Source organism: Hippocampus comes, unplaced genomic scaffold (genome assembly GCF_001891065.2).
Source record: "Hippocampus comes isolate QL1 unplaced genomic scaffold, H_comes_QL1_v1.1 scaffold45, whole genome shotgun sequence".
Classification (NCBI taxonomy): Eukaryota; Metazoa; Chordata; class Actinopteri; order Syngnathiformes; family Syngnathidae; genus Hippocampus; species Hippocampus comes.
The window spans coordinates 452850-476035 of record NW_017805783.1 but is presented as its reverse complement, the minus strand read 5'-3'; the positions used below and the strand labels follow the sequence as shown (position 1 = coordinate 476035).

General features: G+C 41.3%; 1 protein-coding gene across 3 annotated transcripts in view; it reads right to left on the bottom strand.

Annotated features, from left to right (window-relative positions):
- Window positions 1-23186, bottom strand: part of zmat4a (zinc finger, matrin-type 4a) — a 73749-nt gene that overhangs the window by 44632 nt on the left and 5931 nt on the right. For all 3 annotated transcript variants that reach the window (XM_019885350.1, XM_019885349.1, XM_019885348.1), the window contains exons 2-3: window positions 12934-13035; window positions 5807-5896 (exon numbers count right to left, since the gene is read on the bottom strand). In XM_019885350.1, coding sequence (XP_019740909.1) covers window positions 5807-5896; window positions 12934-13035 — 192 coding nt within the window. The remainder of the gene's footprint in view (window positions 1-5806; window positions 5897-12933; window positions 13036-23186) is intronic.

The window sequence follows — 23186 nt, the reverse complement described above, 5'->3', positions numbered from 1 at the left end:
CATTCTCTGCATGTAACCCCTCTGACTAGGGTTGCTTGAGTAGTAGCATTCCAACAGAGCCATGTTATCGCATCTCGCCCATCTCCGCTTTGTTCCAGTAGCCCATTTTTCATCAAGGTGCTCTGGTTCCCCAGCACCTGACGCAGACCTTGTTTGGCCGGGCGACGTCTGAGCCGGCATGTCATTCATTTTATTGTCTCTCATCATTGTATGAGGTAGGCATAGCGTGAAGGATCTTGCCCAAGGACCCACACTGGATGATGTTATGTGCTCATTTTTGCCCCAGGCGGGATTCGAACCACCGTCTCCCGTCTCCGTCCGTCACCGTCTCGAGAAATACCAAGGGCTCAGAGAGGAGCTGGAGAGAGCCTGGAAGGTAAAGGTGACAGTCGTGCCTGTGGTGGTCGGAGCACTCGGGGCAGTGACCCCCAAACTAGATGAGTGGTTGCAACAGATCCCGGGAACAACATCGGACATCTCAGTCCAGAAATGTGCAGTGCTGGGAACAGCAAGGATACTGCGCAGAACCCTCAAGCTTCCTGGCCTCTGGGAGAGGACCTGAGCTGAATGAGGGACGGACACCACGCGAGGGGTGAGACGAGGATATATACACACACACACACACACACACACACACACACACACACACACACACACGCAGGCACGCACGTGCGCATACGCAGGCACACACAGACACTGAGATGAGCGAGAGCCGGAACTTCACTGAACACGAACGAAATCGAAACACACAGACATACACTCCCCCCACGTTTGCGCATGAGTGGTGAATCAGTTGTCATCTGATTGGTTGCCCTGTATGTCAATCCGATGATTCAGTTGTCATCTGATTGGTTGCCCTGTATGTCAATCACGTAACGGGATTGACATACAGACGTAGTTAGTTCTGTGTATTTAGCACCATTGTTTGAATGGCAGCGCCACCGCCGAGGTATTTTCGACGCTTGTCATGTGAAAGCTTGGGAGCCGCATTGAACCAGCCAAAGAGCCGCATGCGGCTCGTGAGCCGCGGGTTGTCCGCCCGTGGTGTATAACTATCAAGTTGATACAGATGGATAATATGTGAGAGCCTTGGGAGACAAAAGTGCTGCATTTTCCTTGGAAAAAAAAAAAAAGCCGGACCGTGGCAAAACACGCGCCAATTTTCAGTAGCCAGTTTGCCCCTCTTAATGTCTGGTTTATGAGCCTTGACCGAATACAACAGGGGCTGCTTGTGATAGCATGACAAAAAAAAATCTCCTTTGTTCAATGTGATTACCCAAGAGTTAAAGCTAGAGAGAACTTGAAATGTTTTTGACCTCTGCCAGGAGAAGCCCGTCAAGGTCGGTCACCCAATTGATGTCGGTAAATTCCTCTGTGGGGCAGCCAAGACCTTCAACCACACGTGGATCAATAAAACACTCGTCGACACCAGAGTCCACAAGGGCCATAATATTAAATTTCTGATACCCGCATGACACCCCCTCTGATAACTCTAATCTATGGACGTTAGAAGCCTGCCTAGAAACTCGAAGGGAGATGGAACACGAGGGTTAGTATCACAGGTCCTGAATCGAGTTCATTGGTGTCCAATTCCCTATGACCCAGCTGAGTGGATTACGGAGTGAGCACGAAGTTCATGTTAGACAGATGGATACTTGATGACCCAGCAGACGGCAGTCCGAGCATGAACCGGTTTGGCAGCGTTGTTTTCTCTCTTCAGGGGTTAGATGTCCAAGCTGCATGGGTTCGTCGGGGGTCCTCCGACAGTTGTCAGTCGGCATAATCGGTCTCAGTCGCCGCGCGCAACTGTTCACAACCGATTATCCAAGCGGATAGCCAGTGCAATAAGTTCCTCCAAATTAGTAGAGTCGTCCCGCATGGCCAGTTCATCTTTCATGGGGCGACTCAAAACATAGCGGAAGATGCTACATAAGGCACAGTAATCAAATCCGCTCTCAGCCGCCAAAATGCGAAAAACAACCTCAAACTGATTGCCAACCCGAAACACAATCTAAGAGGCAACATCTGCCTCCCTTTTCTGAACAGGGTGGTGCAATCTTGGCGCTATCTAGGGCAGTGGTTCTTAACCTGGGTTCGATCGAACCCTAGGGTTTTGATGAATCAGTCTCAGGGGTTCGACGGAGCCTCTGCCATGTAGGTTAATTAAGACACACCCAACTCAACATGACAATTTGTTATGACATGCCCACATGGCCATCACTGGCTGGTTCATTTTGTGCACAGTTAAAATAACGTATACCTATGTCTTGAAATTTTATTTCGTGTTTTTTTCTGTTTTCAATAAATCCGTTTTTTATGTCTTGAATGTGTAAAAAAAAATCTGATTTTTATTCTTCACTCATGAAGGGTTCGGTGAATGTGCATATGAACTGGTTGGGTTCGGTACCTCTAACAAGGTTAAGAACCACTGATCTAGAGCAGTGGTGGCCAACCAGTCAGAGAGTAAGAGCCAATTTTTTTACTGTGTTACTGCAAAGAGCCACAGACACGCGAGCGCGCAAACACGCATGCGCGTGCGCACACACATACACACACACACACACATACACGCCCACACTTTTTTGCCCAAAGATCGACTTTTGGAGCGACCAACCTCCCACGATCGACCCGATAGCGCACGTGCAAGCATATGAACACACACACACACACACACACACACACACACACACACACACAAGCACACGACTATGCACTCGCGCACATATACATGCACGCCACTGAGCGCCCGAACATGAATGAAACCTAAAGACACAAACACACACACAAATCTTTTTTTCCCCCCATTTCCGCCTCCCACCCCCATTTCCTCCTCCGACCGGGACCAGTCTGCTGGCTCTTGGGGCACCCCTGCCTTAAAAACAGAGGTGATTCGCTGACTAGCTTAGCACTTAGCGCCATTGTCTGCGCATGAGCGGTGATTCAGTCATCTGATTGGTTGCCCTCTATGTCAATTAAGTAATGGGATCGATGATAGGCTAACGTAGTATGTTCTGTGTATTAAACACCGTTGTTTGAATGGCAGCGCCATCGCCGAGGCGTTTTCGACAATTGTCTTGTTAAAGCCCGGGAGTCGCATTGAACTAGACAAAAAGCTGCATGCGACTCGCAAGCCGCGGGTGGGCCACCCCTGATCTAGGGTGTAGGCCGATGGTTGCTGGTCAAAAATCAAAGAGCACTGGTGACTAAATTGTCCATAAAGTCCAGGCTCACCTCCATAGTGTGAAGGATGGGGTAAATTTGTTGGGGTAGATGGCACCCCAATACTGGCAGTTCAAGAATTCAAGCGGGGCTTCCCTTGGGTGCCCAAATTGCTCAACACGTGAGCCTGATTCTTCAAAGCGGTGAGCCAACAGGGCAACCGTGTCATGGAATTCTATTAACACTGTTCCCTGCTGGCCCACCAGTGGTCCTTGGCTAGCCAAAGGATTCTTAATTTTGTCTGAGTCTGCGGGATCCATGACAATTTAGTTTTCCCACCTTTTCTTTTGGATCAGCCAACTTCTTTCGTGATGTTTTTTTCTGCAACTCTAGAGGCATATTTTGGCAATATGCCAGTATGGCAAATGTACCTCGTCCATTTCAGCCATCACCCAACCTATAAAATCTTGTAAATACACGAGATGACCAACATTCCCACCAGCATGAATGAAAGCAGGTTATCACGGCAATGAGAATGACCAGCAGCGTGTACAGTTGTCACATGTCATCAGCTCAAAAATGCTGGGCCATGCCAGAATGGAGGCACTGTCTCATTCTCTGGAGGCAATGCTGCTGTGTGTATTTTTAGACAGTGCCACCTTATATGCACAGCCTGGTCACATCACATCTGTGTAATTTTACAAGTGAGGTCCCCTCCCATCAAGAAATGTGCCCTTTTTACAAAAGCCTCAGTCAGACAGGAAAAAAAAAAACAGTTGTAGAATGACAAAGGAGGGTTAAAGCTGGTGCATTGTTACATTTTGTCAGTACTTAGATTCATTCAATGAATTAATTTAACCCCCAATTAATGGAGAGCAGCATCTATATCAGTGTACAGGGACCAGACTTGATTAAGATGTTAAGCAGGATGTGAAGCTGTCTTTTCAAGTGAAGCCCTAATATTAGAGTTGGCCCCTCTTGAGTTGAACAAAATAATGTTCACATAAGGCGTAATATTTGGGGTTTTTCTGTTGTCTTCTTTTAAAATGATGCAAAATAACTGACCTGTTTTCACGGCTGCCGTTTGCTGCAGACAAGTAAAATATTTTGCAAATATCACATTCTGAGAGATTGGTAGGCCAATTAAGACACCTATACATCACCAAATATAGTCATGCTATACCTCCTGAACAATGTAACTCAAAGGTCCCATGCCATTTAAATTCCCATCCCTGACTGTTTTGTGCAGGAAACATAGGTCAAATTAGGCAAGGACTCATGTCAAGTTCATCATCTATTTGGTTTGTTGTTTGAATGCAATAACATTTCCAATGCAAAGGCCTGCTAGATAGAGCAAGTGGATTAGATTTTGGCCTCGTCTGATGTGGATTTGTCACTCATTATTCAAGCACCTCCCGTTTCTGGCTGCTACACGCCCACTCAATTTAGTCCTTAGTCCAAGAATTACCAATCCTTTAAAAAAAAAAAAAACATCATCCATCCATCCAGCCATCCATCCAATTTAAACACGGCTTATCCTGTGTAAAGGGTCATGGGGGAGGGGGGAGGGGTGTGTCTGGAGCCTACACCAGCTGACTTCGGGCAGAAGGCCAACTTCACCCTGAAATGGTTGCGAGTCAGCCACAGGGCACATATAGAGATGAACAACCATTCACATCCATACCGTCACTAAGTGGGAATCAATCCCACGCTGCCTACACACAGGTCAGGCAAGTCTACCGCTACACCATCAGTGACTGTCGTAGTCCAACACATGAGAAATGTGATTAAAATGGTTAATGGATGGGTTGGCTGGCACCTGGCCAAGAGAATAGGGCATATGCCAACTGAGCTGTCAGTGCAAGCACAATCATGCCACTGTGCGCTGTCTTGATTGTTACACATGTGGCAAATGCTGAAAGGAGATGGTGTGGCAGTACCAATTATGTTCAGACAACTTCCATGATTCTTGCAAAGATCTGTACTAAAATTTCATTTTTTTTGTAAATAAAAACATTGCAATACAGTAAGCATTTTCTTGTTTCCAAACCTTACTTTTACAAAAACTTGAACAAACTATTGACTTCAGATTTCAAAGTTATGTAGCCATGCACATATTTTTTTAAGCCTAAATGGTTTAGGTGTTCTATCTACATCACTTTATCCACATGCTGTACAAAATTAAGTGTTTGCATGTTTCATCTCAGCAATTTATAAGCAAAGAAGTGTTGTTTGAATCTTGTGTACCAGAAATAAATCTCAGCAAGAAATAAAAAAAAAATATTTTCCGGTGTGATCAGCTCAGAAAAAATATAATTATTATTTGTAGCCTGATGAACACACAATAGTGTGATAAGATATTGTACACTAGTCCTAAAAGTCTACCTCTTTCTCATTATAGGAGAACACACAAAAAAGCAAAGCGACACCATCCGCAGCCCATCACCACCATGTATGTCATTTATGGGACTAAAATGGTGGCTTCCCTCCCAGCCTTTCAGCTACTCAGACACTCTGAGAGGATCTTAAAAATCCATTAAGAAATAAAATTCTTGATGTGAATCTGGCAGATGAGATCGGACACGAGACACATGTTTTTCAGTGAATTCAGACAAGGCATGTGATGTATACATCATGAATAACTTACATTGTCTGTTCTGAGCTTCTTGGCAGGGCAGCCTCCATCCACAGGATGTAACATGTAATAAAGTCGCACTTTATTGGCATGTTTTCGACTCTGGAAGAAAGAAAAGAAAGTGGTATGAATAAAGCAATACAATGCAGCCAAATTGCTTTAAATGATTTACGTGGAGTGCTATAACCTGTCGAGCCCATGCCACATACAGTACATTTTAAATGTGTTGTTTCTCAAACCCCCTTCATTTCACCTTGCCACTTCCTACTGTGTTCCATCAGAGGCCTCAGATTATCCTCTTATTGGTTGGGTTAAAATTGGGCAGTCATGCCTTCTTGCTGCCAGCTTCTTAAAATGGGGATGATGGGGTTGTTAAAAAAGTGTTTTAAACTGCACTTTTATTTTGTGAAAAAAAAGCAATATATTGAACATTAACTACAAGTCCAAGGCTTTCTTTGTGTTTAGGCTGAACTGACTTCCCAAACACTATATATTTTATGAAGATTAACTAAAGCATGTTTCAAAATACCGTAAGATATTTGACGAAAATTTTCATCAAGAGTGCACAAAGAACTTGAGGAGCCTTTGGTGGTAAATATGAAGCACCTGCCCTGTGACATGTGTTAAAATGAAGTTTTGATGTTCTTTCACTGTTAAGTAATTATGGCTATTTATTGTGTTCTCTTATTCTTATAGTTGTTTGACTTTGAAGGACTAAAACTACTTCAAAATTCCTGGGACAATTAAATGTTTTAAGATCATGGCAGCTTGATGCTGGAAAAGATCATCTGTATGTGTTGGTCAGGTTCTGGACCGAACCAAATCATGTTTTTGGATTTCAGAAATGCAGCCTCAGGCAAAGAGCGAAAATAAAAAATATTTATTTCCAGAAAAGTGCACCAACAAAGTACAAACATAAATCGCTAGTCCCAGGGAGCCAAAAGAAACAATGCATAAACAAAAGTGCTTGCAAAAGCCAAGATACTAGGGAACACCAAAAATAAAGAAACAAAATGTCAAGAAGCCAATAATGCGAAGCCAAAGATCAAAAGCAATGAAAAAACAAAAAATCCTGACAAATAAGTGTCTATGAATAACGAGAGCGACTATGGAGGGTATCGAGAGGTTGCGCAAACAAAATTTGAAGCACTACAGCAAGCTAGGTCAATAATCCAACAAGAGACTAGGCAGCTTGGCAGTCCTTAAATACATGGCAGGCTTGATTGGTAAACGCGGAACAGGTGCGCCTGCTGGAGGGAAACGCCCTTCAGTCTAGCTGGGGCTGAAAAAACAAACAGAGATGTGAGAGCATTTCTCAGGTGTGAAACTGTTTTCAAATGTGTCAAATCGCAGTTCAACCAGTATCCTGGAGAGGATTGAGTTCAAGTTATTGATATTTTACTTTCCATTATTTAGCAGCAGTTTGGTGTACTTGATCCTCTTCACCATCTGACCCCAGGCTCCTTATTGTCTAATTTAAGCTGCAGTCATCACCCTGTTACAGTAGAGTGATACTCACTACCACAGTATATCGTCATGAGATTGACCACGTTGAGAGCCTTGCTGGTGTTTATTCCATCTTTCATTAGTGATGACATATATTAGATTCTTGTGCTGCAACTTACCCGTTTATTTGGAAAATTCACATTTACTTGCTTGCCTTAGGATACCTGTTAATTCCACACAATTTTAGACATTTGAATCACATGCATGTTTCTTTGTTAGGGAGCAGCTTCACTAAAAAGGGACAACTCAATTAAATGTACTTGCTCTCGTTAGCTGCCTGAAACAATGCTGAATTGATAATTAGACCGCAGTTCAATCAGGGTGTAGCAGGTGTCTTCTTACAAGCTTTGCATTGATCGCGCAGAATTTGATCTTAGAGCCACATCGGGGGAAATAATTGAGAGGACAAATTAGTTTCTCTGAAAATTAATCAGCTTAACAAGAAACACTGTGGTTATGACGAGACGTGATACAAAAGAAAAAAGTAATATCACAGAAAAAAAAACAGTTTTATTTTCTGTCTCTTTCTGACTGTGACTTCACACCGTGAAGGGGAAAACACAGATGAGGTATCTTAAAGGTTTGATTTCCAACTTCTCTTCCCAAGGACAAAATACACAAAGGGAAGGATGTGAAGATCGATATTACAGTCTGTTTCCTTCACTGATAAAATAAAATCTGAGCCAGTTCCGCTGAAATATAAACTCGATTGCTTGACACAAGATCATGCACAGCCAAGAGCTGTTGCAGATTCCACGATTTTACTTTTGACTACAAATTGTTTTGGCCCGATCAACATTGAGGCCATCCAAATCTGCATTTAAAATGACACAACGGGATTACAACTATTGTGCAATTCAATTTGTGGAGGGGTGGGAGGGGGCAGGGGGTTAACTGTTCTATCCATACATTAGTATTTTCATTTTACATTTCATTCATATTTGGTGGTGCTGATTTTCACCCCTACCATTTCACACTCAAAAGCGAACTGCACCAGTGAGAGTTGTCGATCCCGGACCCAGTCAATGCCTCAGCTGAGCCTGGAAATTCTGTCCATAAAGGTCATGAACATAATCGGGGACAAGGGGCAGTGTGTTGTGAAGTGAGTTCAGTCCACTGCCACCATACATAACAAAAAAAGGCACCGTGATATGATAGTGATTACACAGAGGTATTTGCTGTTGACATTTGGCCACTGTTGTACAAAACATGATCCACGAATTAACAGGGAAACAATATGTGCTAAATGGTCGACACTGTGTTTTTCAATTGAAGGAATAAAGCAATAAAATCATCAGCCAAGAAAAGTGAGCATGTAATGCTATACTAATTACGATTTCATAAAGTTCATAAAGCTTACCTGCATACAGCAGTTGTTTTGCATTTTTTTAAGCGTAGCACATGAGGTCAGCAGTATAGTCTGCTTTGCAGATACACTCTTGAACATGCTATCAAAACAATTTGAAACAATTTTCCACAACTGTACCAGATAATCTACAAAAGGCCTCCAGATTATTTCATATATTTCTGATAACACTGCTGCATAGCCATTGCATTATAAAGGTGCCTTGTTAATCTGTGACTTTGAATGTCATGCCAAATGAGATCTAATTTTCTGATAGGTTTATACACAGTACATATGAAAATGCAATGATTTCCTTTCCGAGGCCATAAATTAAACTGTCAAATAAAATGAAAATAGAATCTAACATTAAGGCACACACCCTTGCCAATAATGTGAAGTTAACTGCCTAAAATTGTCCACTTACTTAAAACTGCCTTCATTGCTGGCATGGCATATGGATATTATATAGCCACTGTTTAAGTGTTTCTGGTTTATTATCACATTTGCATTACATCCAACAGAATTACTAAAATTGAAAACCTATTTGTTTCATTTCTGTTTTATATTCAAATGACCTTTTGAACAAAGTAGTATTAGTGTAAGACTAGCGGTGTAAAATTCCACCTTGTATTATTCTTGCTTTCAGATAAAGGCATGGGAGAGCATAGATAAAATCCAATAACATAACTATCCCTCCCTGTAGAATTATTCATTGTAGAACTATTTATATACACGGGAACTGTTGGAAAACTAATTGAAAAGGCTCCCTCTGAGATCCAGTTGAAATGGACTTATCCATCAGACCAACCCACAATTTTTGTATCATTGACAGTAGGAGAAATTGAACCCATTTGTCCAAGACCTCTCATTCTGTTATACCCTCTGTCTCTCCTCCCTGAGCTCCAACCCTGACCGGATCTGGAACTCCTTGCCCACTCCTCGTCATCTAAATCCATACTATTTATGGGTGATGTGGACCAGGAACACACACACACACACACACACACACACACACACACACACACACACATGTTGGTCTGGTTGGTGGCGGCCTTGTGGTGTGACATCTCGCCTGGTCTCAAGACAGACCGATATTTATCTCATAGTCCGACAGTGTGACCGTCGTAAACGACAAAAAAGGCATGCAGTTTGAGAAAGCCATTAGAAAGACTTTTGGTCATTAGCAGGCATCATCTGATCCCGTTTGTGCGTGTGATGTTACTAACTGAAGATCAATCAGCTTTATGTATGTTTCATTTATTTATCTGTCTATATGATAAGTTAAGTGAGAAGTGCAGTCCGCGATTATGTTTTTTGGTTTTTTTTAACTGTGAACACAACCACCTGGCTGTAGGCCTGGTTACTAGGCGCCCGCAATTGAGACCCACCTTCAGGGTAACGAACAACAATCCAGTATTTGTACACACCATTGGGGTCTTTTGAGCCATGCTGTCTGGTCCCTCACCTAGGAACTGTTTTCCATGAGTGACCCTGCCACTGGCAAAAAGTCTGACTTAGCCCCTTGGATCATTGGGACACAAACCCCTTTACCAGTTAAGGTAGTGAAAATAAAAGCAATTTAAAAAGGCTATTTATATGACATGGTCTTCTACCTATGTAAGAGTGACAACGTTAAGATGTTAAGCAAAGAGACTGTCAATGTGCAGTGACAGTTAATGCTTTCAGTTCATGTTCAGGACACAGTAGCTACTATAGATCTTTGTTTTAAAGAAGGTGTTGAATACTTCAAAGAAATGACTGAGAAATTAACATTGCATAAATGTGTTATGTTTCTGTGAGCGCATTACCATGTCATCCTTCTAAGCCCGAGGACTTTTCACTCCACTGAGTTTGCTTTTTGACAGCTTGTAATATTGTATCGAATCCATATCTCTCAAAGGTTTAAAAGCTTTTGTTCTTTGAATCAGCAGGATCTCCTGGTGATTTCTCCCAAAAGTTCATCTGATGAAAAGAAGAAGGTAATACATAGTAAAGAGGAGGCTGCAGTAAAATGTATACTTTCTTTCTTTCCACCAAAATGGACTAAATGGGTTTGGAAAAACATTTCCTTGGGGATATCTGGATCCCTAGCTGACCTGGTTGAATTTAGCACACCTACTGGCTGATTTGCAGAAAGGACAATTTCCATCAAAAAGCCCTTTTAAACATGTGTGACTTATTACCAAGGCGCAATTCCAGTCACCACTGTTTCATTGAAACAGAACTTTGTAGAGTAGATTTTTTGTTTATGTGTGTGGGTGCTTAGAATGTGATACAAGCTAAGCCCAACAACTAGTAGTGAGCTTCTGTGCTTCACTAATCCTCTCTGACACGAATCAATACTTGTAAAGGTCAAACAGAGAATCCAGATTAACTTGTCAGTCGCTGACATGCTCCAGCACTTCCAAAGCCACATGCACAGATTTGATAAAGATCCAATCAAATGGGTTGTAAAATTTTCCAAGCAGACCGTCAAAAGATCAGAGTACAAAGAGACAAAATTAGACCCTGGGTACTGTATTTACAACGGCATTATATTACCTCTCTCGATATGATAACATAAAAAGTTCTTCCTCAACTGAATTGAGTATTTGAAATATATATATATATACACACACACACACACACACACACACACACACACACACACACACACACACACACACACACACACACACTGATGCAAAACTGAGTCCACCAAACCGGACCCCCTCAACGCCACAGCTGTGCCTCGAATTTCTGACCTATAAACAGATTTGTGACAGCCTGGGCGGCATGGTAAACCAAACTTTGACATCGGTGGTATAGGGACCGAACAGCCCACATCAAGGGGTTCCGGTGCCCCGTACTCCCAAAGCACCCCCTACAGAATTCACCAAGGGACACAGTTGAATGCCTTCAGGCTGAGCTGTGTCCACAAAATACTTGTCGACTAATTGGGCAAACTTCCACTCACAGTCAAGGACCATGCTGAGGGTTTAGAGCTGGTCCATTGTTGCACGGCCGGGATGAAAAAACTGCCTTAAAAAACCTGGAGTGCATCGAACTAGCTTTATTTTGAAAGACAATGTTGAAAAACTGATGTTGCTTCTGAAATTCAGAGTTGAGTTGAGTTTTACAATTAGTTTTCTAGATGTTAAATAAATGGAAAATTTGCTGTTTTTGTTGCCACCAAAAACACAAATGTATGCAAATAACAGAAATGAAAAAAAATTTAATACACAACCCTCCCGCACCCCCCCTCCCCCCTCCCCACACACACACACACTTTTGCTCATCACCACCATGACCCAAACATGTCAAAATGCATTACACCTAAACAGTGTTAAAACAGAATCCAAAAATCCCTCTGTTCCGGGAGGCAAAAGGCCAGGTCCTTTGCTCAGCATTCATCACACAAGAACAAAATTAATATTTTAGTGAACATTTTGCCACAGCCACTTCCTGTCTCCTGCAAAGTCCTGAAGAACAAAGCAGTTCTCCTGTTACCAAAGGACATTTTAGACTACTGTACTTTAAATAGCAATGAGCACACATCGCTGCAGGAAACAAAGTTAAAAAAATAAAAATAAATTAAAAAAACAAAAACACAAGCAAGTTAACAAAGAATGCAACAAACAAGGGACAGTGTGAAGCTCACAGCCTGAAACAAAACAAGACTTTTGTTTTTCCTTCTCAATGTTCAGATTCCGCAGCTGACCCATTGGGTCAGCAATTTATATCAATAGTAATGTGAATAGCAATAGTAATGATTGTTAAATTTTCGTGTTTTTTTTTTTGTCATGTACATCCTGTAATCGGATAACAACATCTGCGTGTCACGTAAGCCATTTGAAGTCCTCGGAGAGTCCACTATCCCACAGCCTTTCCAGTTTCCACCCACTCTTCTAACTCAAGCTGACAGCTGAGTGAAAGGCAACAGCAGCAAAGAAACTTGACGAGACTAAAACAGGAGGAATGAAACCACCGAAATCTTGTACTCGGCATCAATGCGGATCAGAGGTGATGGATCAATCTATGCATCTCCTGGAAATGGAGATAACCTTAAGAAGTAGATAAGTACCATAAAGGCAAACAAAGCACAGCGGATAACTCTCAGTAAAGGAAAACAGTCCACCTGACTACACTCAGATGGAGACTGAGCAAGGTGGGGTACAATGCTTGCAGTAGTAACCAGAGGTTCGGATACAGTATACAGTATTAGTAAGTGAATCGATGTATGATATTCAAGTTAATTGTGTCATAAACGTTGCATACTGTTAGTGTGCCTTATTGGAGTCTTCCTCACCTCATAATGAGCAACTCTCTGGGACTCGGAGATCAGCTGGGCACTGCACACTCGGCAGTAGCTGTCTGTGAATAGCCCTTGGTCCACGTCTGTTGACTTCATCTGTTGAAAGAGACGAAATGTTAGCTTGCAGCAATAATACCTTGTGGCAAGCAAACGTATTTCAAAAGAATAGCAAGAAAACAATTGTATGGCTTGAACTGTAGTGGACATAAGTTTCGTAAATTTTTATTGTGTAACTTTGCTAATAGACCAAATAAATGTAAGATGAAACCTACGTTTGATATACACTAAGGATGTTTGCATTCATGGGGCATTTTTCAACAATTTCTCAGTTTATAATGCATGGATCCTAATGTCTAATTGGGATTTTCGCCCTAGGCGAACATCCCTACACTGCAAGGTACCATTGCAGGTGAAAAAGTCATTTATTCACTTTTACTCTCACTTTCAATTAAAAAAACAACAAAAAAAAAAACCTTATACCATCCCCAGGACGGCTTTGGGTGTCTCTGGGAACAACAAACCAACCAAGCTGTAATGGAGCAAGTAAACGATAATCTTGTTTTATAATTTCAATGCTGTTAATATTTCATCAGCTCCAGCATTTAAGTTTGTGACAGAGGAAATGACTTGGAAAGAGACATTAAATATCAAACAGCCGTGGAGGATCAACAACCCACTGAATCGTCAACAACATAATTGAACGACGTACTATCACGGCAGTCAGACGTCGACAACCAAACAAACTAAATTTCCCACAGCTATGATTGGCCAATGTCAATGTGATCATCTGCAGCCAGTGATGGCCAAGTAGGCGTGTCATAACTAATTGACATGTTGAATTGGGTGGATTTTACCCTCCCTGACAGAGGCTTCGTGGAACCCTGAGACCGATTCATCGAACCCCTAGGGTTCGATCGAACCCAGGTTAACAACCACTGATCTAAACACTGCTTTTTCTGCTGGTATCTGATTCTCACCTGTAAAAATTAACTGGATGGCTGTTCATGAATACATGAGTGGATTTATTTTTTACACTAATTGCTACAGTAAAAGCCTCCTTTGTCTTTTAATGAAGCCACGTTTAACGGAGGCTATACAACGTAGCAGTATAATATTGTCATGGATGCTGTAATCCACGCAGTTTACTTCCCATGTTATGGCCTGATGAGTAAATATGCAAATAAGCTATGCTTCATGCGAAATTCCTCACGTGTCTGTTTTAACCTGGCCTACCGTTGCATTGCAAATTTCCCCACAGTAAAAATGATATGTTGAGAAAAATAATCAATACAAATAGTATTGTATCGTCTTTATGTCATGCCAAAAGGGTGAATGACATCCCATTTCTTTCCCGATAAAATGATGAGTGAAATAACATACATAAAAAGAAAAGCTTTTAAAAATTGTAATTTACTACAGCTTGTTGGTAGGCTGGAAGAGTTCAGTCATCATATACCCCACCAAAATAACCCCACCGCACAAATCCAGAAAATAAACATGAGGCGACATCACAAACATTCTGCCAGTCATGTAGTGATGATTAGGATTCATTAAAAACTCCTGAAAAATGAATATAGCTCAAAATACTTTAGCATTTTCAATTCCTATAGGATACAAAACAGCTGCGTAGCTTCTGTTGGTTTCTTTGCCAAAAGCTGCACAGATGTTAGAAATAAATGATTGATCATCCTAAATGTTGTTGAGAAGCAGATGAAGAAAAAAAACAGCAGCACAAGCAAAAACAGCAACCTGGGATACTTGGGCCACTCATACTCAAATGTTTTCGACGTGCTACCGCAGCAAAAGTGTTCCGACAATTGCACATTTCTGCACAGGGCTTGCCTGCATTGATTTCAGCTTGAAATTACACATTGGATAGTGGAAATATTCCTTTTTTTGCAATTTCAACAAATATGTTACTAAACATCTGTTGATTTGACTGCCAGATGCATAGCGACAAGGGGTTTCCATCAAAATACACATTTTTACCCGCCGTAATTAGATATTGGAATTCAAGACAACTGTAACCCAACAGGGAGATCTTTAGAGAATTTAATCATCAATGTCTCATCAGAGTTGTGATGTTGTCAACATCATTAAAGTCATCTACTGTCCACGCAGAACAGTTATCAAAGCTCATTACAGAAGCTGGCCTTATGCTTTGGTGGAGGACAGCGGACACATCAAGGGAACAACATGGCAGCATTCCTCAACATTGACAATCAAATTAGCGGAAAGCCAGTTTGAATCTCACACCTAGTCAACAATGGAATGCGCGCGCCTGGAACCCTCATCAGCGAGAGGCAAATGAGTCAAGGCAGGCAACACAACACAAAGTTGCTGGGGGCTGAGGAAGGGTGCCAAGGTCATGGTAGCAAGTGGCCAGCAGATGTTAAGGCAATGAACGATCACTTGTGATTCATTCAACTAGACAAATCGGGCTTGACCAGACTTTTGTTACGAGGTGTGTCTTTGGCTCACAGTTCGGATTACTGGTTTCACAGGGGGGGTTGTTGTGAAATAAGATGACTGGCCCTGATACAAATTGCACATTTTAACAAAAAACCTTCATTATCACCCACAGTTACAATATATCAGTTCTCAAGACAAAAAAAAAATTTAAACTTCCTTCAGTGGTCTGCAATTAGTTGCCCACGGGCCGTAATTGGCGGCCAGCAAGCTATGATTGGTTACATTTTAATCACAACATAGCTTGTTGAGCCAATGCCGCGTTGTTTAAATCTGTCGGAGGCGGCATGCTGGAAAGCATTACAGAGTTAGCACTTGTGCTGTAATCATACGATATAGAAAAATATAAATGATGTGTCCGTTTCTGCGCCAGAAATCAACTCTATTGCTCCCTTGTCGCAAAAAACAGCTTTTAATTACCCCCCTCCCATGTTGAAAAAAAAAAGGATGACATAGTATATACAAACTGCTTAATCTGGACAAAAACCCTCAAATCAAATTTTAGTGGTTTGGTAACTTTCCCTGAATTGGACAGAGCATTATCACAACGTTATGAATAATGGGGAAAAGACATGGCTTGTACAAAGTATATTCATTGTCTATAGACTACGTGTTTTGCGATGGATATATTTGCCGTATTTTCCACACTATAAGGCGCACCTAAAAGCATTCAATTTTCCCAAAAACCGACAGTGCACCCTATAATCCGATGCGTCTTATATATGGTGTTCCAGTTTCTTCATATTCCCCATTGAGTTGTTTCCCTGTTAGTGTTCCTATACCATCTCGTGGTGGTACAGGAATTGTCTTGTTTTTCCACAAATCGTATCTTGGCTTCTCATTTATGAAAATAAGCAAAAGTTTCTCCACTTCCTGTAATATTTGTGGCCTTTGTTTGCTAAACATATGAGATCCTTTCACATCACTGACTTTATGATGGTGTTTCTTTTCTAGCATGCTGCTGATTTCGGCATGCCGAACTCCTTAGCCAACACAGACACATGCACAACTGATTCATATTTTACTATCAAATCTTTTTTAAATTCAATAGTTTTGAGCACTATTTTCCTCTTTTTTCACCAGCTTTACTACTTCCACTTGCTTTCTTTTTCCTCTTTTTTTCACCAGCTTTACTACTTCCACTTGCTTTCTTTGGTGCCATGCAGAAATAACAGTCCAATTTGAGTAGATCTCAACAAACACGTCTGCTTTTTTAAAAATCTTTCTTGAACACGTCTGCTCACAACGGAGGCGTCACTTCTTTGTCTACCCGAGGAAGCGTCACTCCCTCGTGGAAGGAAGTCGAGAGGAGTCGAGTGGTGCATTCAAGTGCGCTCAGTTTGGTCAAGAACCGATTTTCGGTCGTAATCGGAGGCATAAAAAAACTCAAAATTTTTGGTCGAAAACCGATTTGGTCGAGAACAGAGACGTTCGAAAACCGAGGTTTGACTGTATATGAAAAAAGTTTTAAAATAGGCCATTCATTGAAGGTGCGCCTTATAATCCGAATTGCCTTACAGTGCAGAAAATACGATACCATATTTTCCGCACTATAAGGCGCACCTAAAAGTCTTCCATTTTCTTAAAAGCTCACAGCGCGCCTTAAAATCCGGTGCGCCTTGTGTATGGTCATTAGGGTAATATGTCGACCCCAAGATGGCTCCTTGCTGGAGACATGTTTGCAATGTTATAACTTGCTGTTGATTCAGTGAAGTGTGTCGCTGCTTTATTAGATACGTTTTTGTTGCAGCTGTGGTGTTTTTTTTTTAAAACGCACACTTTATTAATGGTTTTCGCAGTTTCAACAAATACAGGTACGTCTTTGTCCGTGTCCGTGCCTCCTCTTCTTCCGTTCGACTCGAGAGGCGTTCATGACCGCCTCGGAAAAACGTAAATTAACGATTACTTCAATGAAACTACGAAAATTGAAAACAATGCATCAAAACAGAAAATCAAGCGAGGAAATCACAAAATAAATTCTATAGCCCCCCCCTACAGAATTTATTTTGGCATTTTCTCATTTGTGAATACAGTACACAACAAAGGAATAAACACTTCTGAGATAGTCCAGTCTCCTACATTTTACTGCCATCTGATCGTTCTGTTGGAGCTACCCTCAAGGAAATGCCAAAATAAATTCTGTTAGGAAGGAGCGTAGCTCCATCTAGTGGATGCATTGTAGATTGCGCCTTATAATCCAGTGCGTCCAATATATGAAAAAAATTACTAAATAGGCCATTCATTGAAGGTGCGCCTCATAATCCAGTGAGACTTTTAGTGCGGAAAATACGGTATTTGTTTCAAGAAATGTAGATGTGCATTTTACTCCTTCTGTTTTTATTTTGATTCAACAAGTCACTTGGATGAAGCACAAACAATGGTAATTGGTTCAGATGCAGATGTGCAATTTAAAAATTAAACAATATATATACTGTTCAACAAATGGTTGTCTGACAACAACGGCCGGCTTACTCGCTTTTTCAACTCAGGGAACAGCCCCAAACAGACATTCAGTCATGACCATAATCCTGTGATTAAATTACTTTCATTGTATTTGTTAAATACAGAATGCATGTCACATTTGCATGGTGGTAGTTGGAGGACCCCAAAAAGCAGGCAAGAGGCAAGAGGAGCAGGGTGGAACTGACCCAAGATGTATTTAACTAAAATACAAACAGGAGTACACTGAAAAATTTCAAACTACAAGTGCTCAAACAAAGTCCTGGAAATCAAAAGGAGCCAAAGTGACAAAAGAAACCTGTGACAGCAGTGGAGCACACAGCCACTCACAAACGCACAACTCACATATCGCACACAACTCACAATGACCCAATCAAGACTGAGAGAACTCAGGGAACTAAATACAAGCAGAGTGATGAGACAACGAGAAACACCTGGATAAGACACAAAGGGTTGAGGAAGCTGATTGGTTAACACAAGGGACACTGATCACTAGAACAGGTGGCGACAAAAAGGACACATGAGGAAACAAAACCAAATGTAACCAGACAGAAACGTAACAATGCAAATACATACACGAGCGAGGCATCTCACTGAGGACAATCAATTGGCTATAAGGTCCGGATCTATACGTCAGTCAATTTCACATTTCAAGTTTGATATACTATATTCCAAAGGGATCTAATGGAGTTCACATGTCTCAGGCCAACTCTATAATCCAGAATTTGCAGGCATCCTCAGTTAAGTGCGGAATGAATTGCCTTTAGCTCGAACGGGAGAATATGCCCCTATATGAGGAATTACAATTAACTGAGAACTAAAAAGTAACTTACTGTATAATTAACAGAAATTAATATTCTAACGAAACATTTTACTTTCCAGTAAACGTAAGAAGTAATTGGTAATGTATTAATTATTCGAAGCAACTTGCCCAACTCAGTTAAGAACTAACCCCAACCCCACACACTCCCTCTTCCATCTTCTCCCCTCAGGCAGGACACTCCAGAGTATCTGGAGCAGGACCACCACCCCGAGGAACAGCTGCTTTCCGCAAGCCGAGAAACTGCTCGAGTCGAACAGTGCTCTGTGTCAGCACCCAACTCCCCCCATGCCCATTAATCCCCACACATTGAACATGTTATTCTTTTTTCAAGGACAAGGACCTCGTAAATATCTTGTGCAATTCAAGCCACTTGCATTTTTGTTTCTGGTGCATATACACCTTGCGGCATTTGCATCTTTGCACGTTCAAATGATGAATAAACATTTCCCGAGGCCTTTGTCTTTTGATCGTATTTTATTTGCTTATTTGTTCTATTTTTAATTTCACAAGTCTGCGACACTCTTTATTTTGTGTCATATTGTGTGGAAATCTGTGTCGCTATGACAATAAAATTTCTTGAATCCCTTGAATGTTAAAAAAAGAGTCATTTTAAATAATGAAAGTGAAATAGCTATGGCGGGGTTCGGCAACCCGCGGCTCCACAGCCACATGTGGATCTTTAGCGCCGCCCTAGCGGCTCCCTGGAGCTTTTTCAAAAATGTTTGAAAATGGAAAAATGGGGGAGGGAAATATCTTTTTTGTTTTAATATGGATTCTGTAGGAGGACAAACATGACACAAACATTCCTAACTTTTTCCAATGCTTTAAAAATGTGTAGAATAAATATTTAATGTCAACATTTCTGTCAACGAGGATTTGCGTCCTAGCCTGCGACACACGTTTCTTTTAGCAGGACGGGATGCCAGGCAGGTGACTGTCGTGAAAAAAAACAAAAAAAAAAACAGCATTTCATGTACAATTCACCGAGGGTACTGGCAAAGAATGGGTATATGGATGGCTGAGAAAAGCATTTTAAACGCGACGTAAGCTACGATAGTTAACACGCTGCAAAAGTGCGTCCCATGCCTCGATCATGTTAGGGGCTGTTATGGATGTTTCTCATTATGGCATGCGTGTGTAAAAGCGTGTGTATGCGCGCATGCGATAACGGGTCGATCGCGGGAGGTTGGTTGATCGAAAAGTAGATCTTCCATCAAAAAAGGTTGGGCACCCCATCTCTACAGGATGCAATGCAGGGAGAAAAAAAAATAATCGTGAAGGCTCATTGTATATTTGTAGCCAATGTAGTCATTTTGATAATATGTGTTGCCTTAAGGCTTATAAGCAGCTCCAGACATATTTGTTTTTTGTTTGTTTTTGGTCCAATATGGCTCTTTCAACATTTTGGGTTGCCGACCCCTGAGCTCAGGAAATCCAATTTTAAAAACATTCAAACCATTTTGAAAATAAAGGGGAGTACATTCAATAGTACAAAAAGGAACAGTATATAATGGGCAAAGATGCAGGCATTCGACTATTCAAGAACTAAAGGTTACAGAGGTATTGCACAGCGTAAATCAGTGGTCTTCAACTATTTTTGTTTCACAGACCATTTGAGACAAGTCCATGTTGTTCTTTTTTTTCATTGTTTTGAAATTGCGGGTCTTAAAGTGCTGGTACCGACAACAAAGATAAGTATACAGGTATAGTAATCTAACATTTTAATTACATAGATTTTTTTTTTCATTCTTTCAACCTGTGTTATTCTACTGGAAAACAAATGTAGATTAAATAAAGTAATATAGTGAATTAAGAAATGGATCAATCAGGAATAATAAAGATGCCTTAAAATGTAAAAATAATCATTTTTAAGTTGTAATCCTACATCCGGCGTTAGCATCATTGCTACTTTCAAATGTGACACGAGGGATTGCTGCTTTCATCCAGTGACTGCCGACTAGTTATTAGCAACTGAACTGCTAATGTTTACGTAGGTAGGCTGCTCGCATTTTCATGCTTTCCAGTTCATCGCTTGGGTGCTACTTGTTCAACTGATTCAACGGGTTTCTTGGATTGCCTTATTTTTGACGACATACCATGCATAACAGCTTCCTTCTCCACGTCGCTCTGGAGATACCGCGAGGGCTTCTCTTGTCAAGATAGCTTCATCTTTGTAAGTCATGGCTGCCCATCTGCTCACCTGCTTTACATTTGGTCAATTCTGTTTTCTGCTTCTTCTTTCATTTATTGGTGAATTATGTTTATTTCAAGCGGCCCGGTGGTCCAGTGGTTAGAGCGTTGACCTCACAGTGTAGAGGTACCGGGTTCAATTCCAGCTCCGGCCTCCCTGTGTGGAGTTTGCATGTTCTCCCCGGGCCTGTGTGGCTTTTCTCCGGGTACTCCGGTGTCCTCCCACATTCTAAAAACATGTATGATTGAACACTCGAAATTGTCCCTAGGTGTGAGTGTGAGCGTGAATGGTTGTTTGTCTGTGTGCGTGCCCTGCGATTGGCTGGCAACCGGTTCAGGGTGTCCCTCGCCTACTGCCTGAAGACAGCCGGGATAGGCTCCAGCACCGCCCGCGACCCTTGTGAGGATAAGCGGATCGGAAAATGAATGAATTAATGTTTATTTCAACTTTCAGTGTTAGAAGGGGGACTCCGATTGGCTCGAGTCATGCACATTTCCACCACTTCTGATGGAGTAAATTTACTCACGGCTCGCACGTGTGTCTCTGTGCGGCCCGGTCGCAAATGGGCCGAGTGGTTGAGGACCACTGGCGTAAATGGTCACATGAGCAGGACTACAAGAAAAATATTGCACATAGTAGTTGGCTTCTGTTTAGAGCCATATATTGTGATGTCATTTGTTCAGGAGTCTGATGGCGGGGGTCCACTGTATTTGAACGCAATATGGAATTCACAAGCCCAATAGGAGGAATATTATGAAAAACGGACTTTTTCATTCCTTGTGTACAGTACAATTTTGTGCAGGCTATTTCTTGTTCCCATCTCATGTGACCCATGCACGGTCAACAAATTTGACGAGTGAAAACATAAAGTGGACAGGCTGGCTCCATTTAAGTGCAATAATCATTTTGACCTTAAGACAGTGGAAGCAATTTGGGTAAACGGGAGTGTGCAACACTAAAATTATGACATTTGTCATCCTAATAAGGTTAATGTTGATCAGTGTGGGCAAAAATTCGAAATCTCTTTCGTCAGGGAAAACACAGCATTGAATTGTTGCAACAGACATGGTAGTCAGAGGCGTTTCAGTTATGTAACGACTTTAGTAGAGGGCCCATTTCCAATTTTTGTCTTGAGACTCTCTTTTTTTAGGAACTTATTTCAAATTACAGTGATTCACGGACCTTAGAATGGCTACAATGAAAAAAATGGTGTGTTGAACTTATTCAATTTTATTTTGTCAAGTGGTTGCAGGAAATAAAATCCTATAACATAAATAAAATAACACTATACATCTACTTTTAAAAAATGTATCTGTGTCCAGATGATTTATTTTGTGCATCCACTTCAAGAAATACAATTGAGTAAATTCAACATGTAATTTTTTTTTGAGACACTCTCACTTTTATGTGAATGACAACATTATCTGCAGCAGAGGCGGACATGCTGCTGCTCTATTCCCAGACATGTTGTAGTGTATGCAAGAGAGAACATATGTACCCATGCATGTACTTGTCTCTTGCAATTCTGTCGAGACTGCAATATTACATTACAAAAAAACATGCCTTCATTGAGTATGGCAGTCTGATCCGTCATTTCACTGATTTATTTTACAGTTTTTAGCCTGCACTGAAAAAATTGGGTGTTGAATTTTATTTTGTTAAGTGGTTGCACAAAATAAAATCATCTGGATAAAGATACATTCTTTCCCCCAGATGATTTTATTTTGGATAAATAAATTACAGTGGATAAAGATATATGCTTTCCCCCAGATGATTTTATTTTGTGCAACCATTTGATGACATAAAATTGACAAAAACTGTTTCCAGTGTCTGTTGAACCTTTTATTGGCCATGTGTTATGATGTAATGTCATGTATTATGTAACTATATCACACTGTACTGTTGTCTATGTATTTGTATTTGCCTTTGTTGTACTTTGCTGTGTGCTGGTACAGTGGCATGATATATAAGAATCTGTTCAATTGCTGTTTAACTAAATCGATTCTATATATATATATATACCTCCAGCGGGTGAGGCAAGTCCTAAGAAGCCAGCTCAATGGCAAGAATAAGACCCGGGCAATAAACAGCTATGCCCTGCCAGTGATCAGATACCCTGCAGGAATAATAAGGCGGCCAAAGGGAGAGATTCAGACCACGGACGTTAAGACCCGAAAGCTCCTAACGATGCATGAAGGCTTACATCCCAAATCCAGCACCCTGAGACTGTACGCAAGCCGTAAGGAAGGAGGCCGGGGACTCGTGAGTGTGAGAGCCACTGTCCAGGATGAAACATCCAAGCTC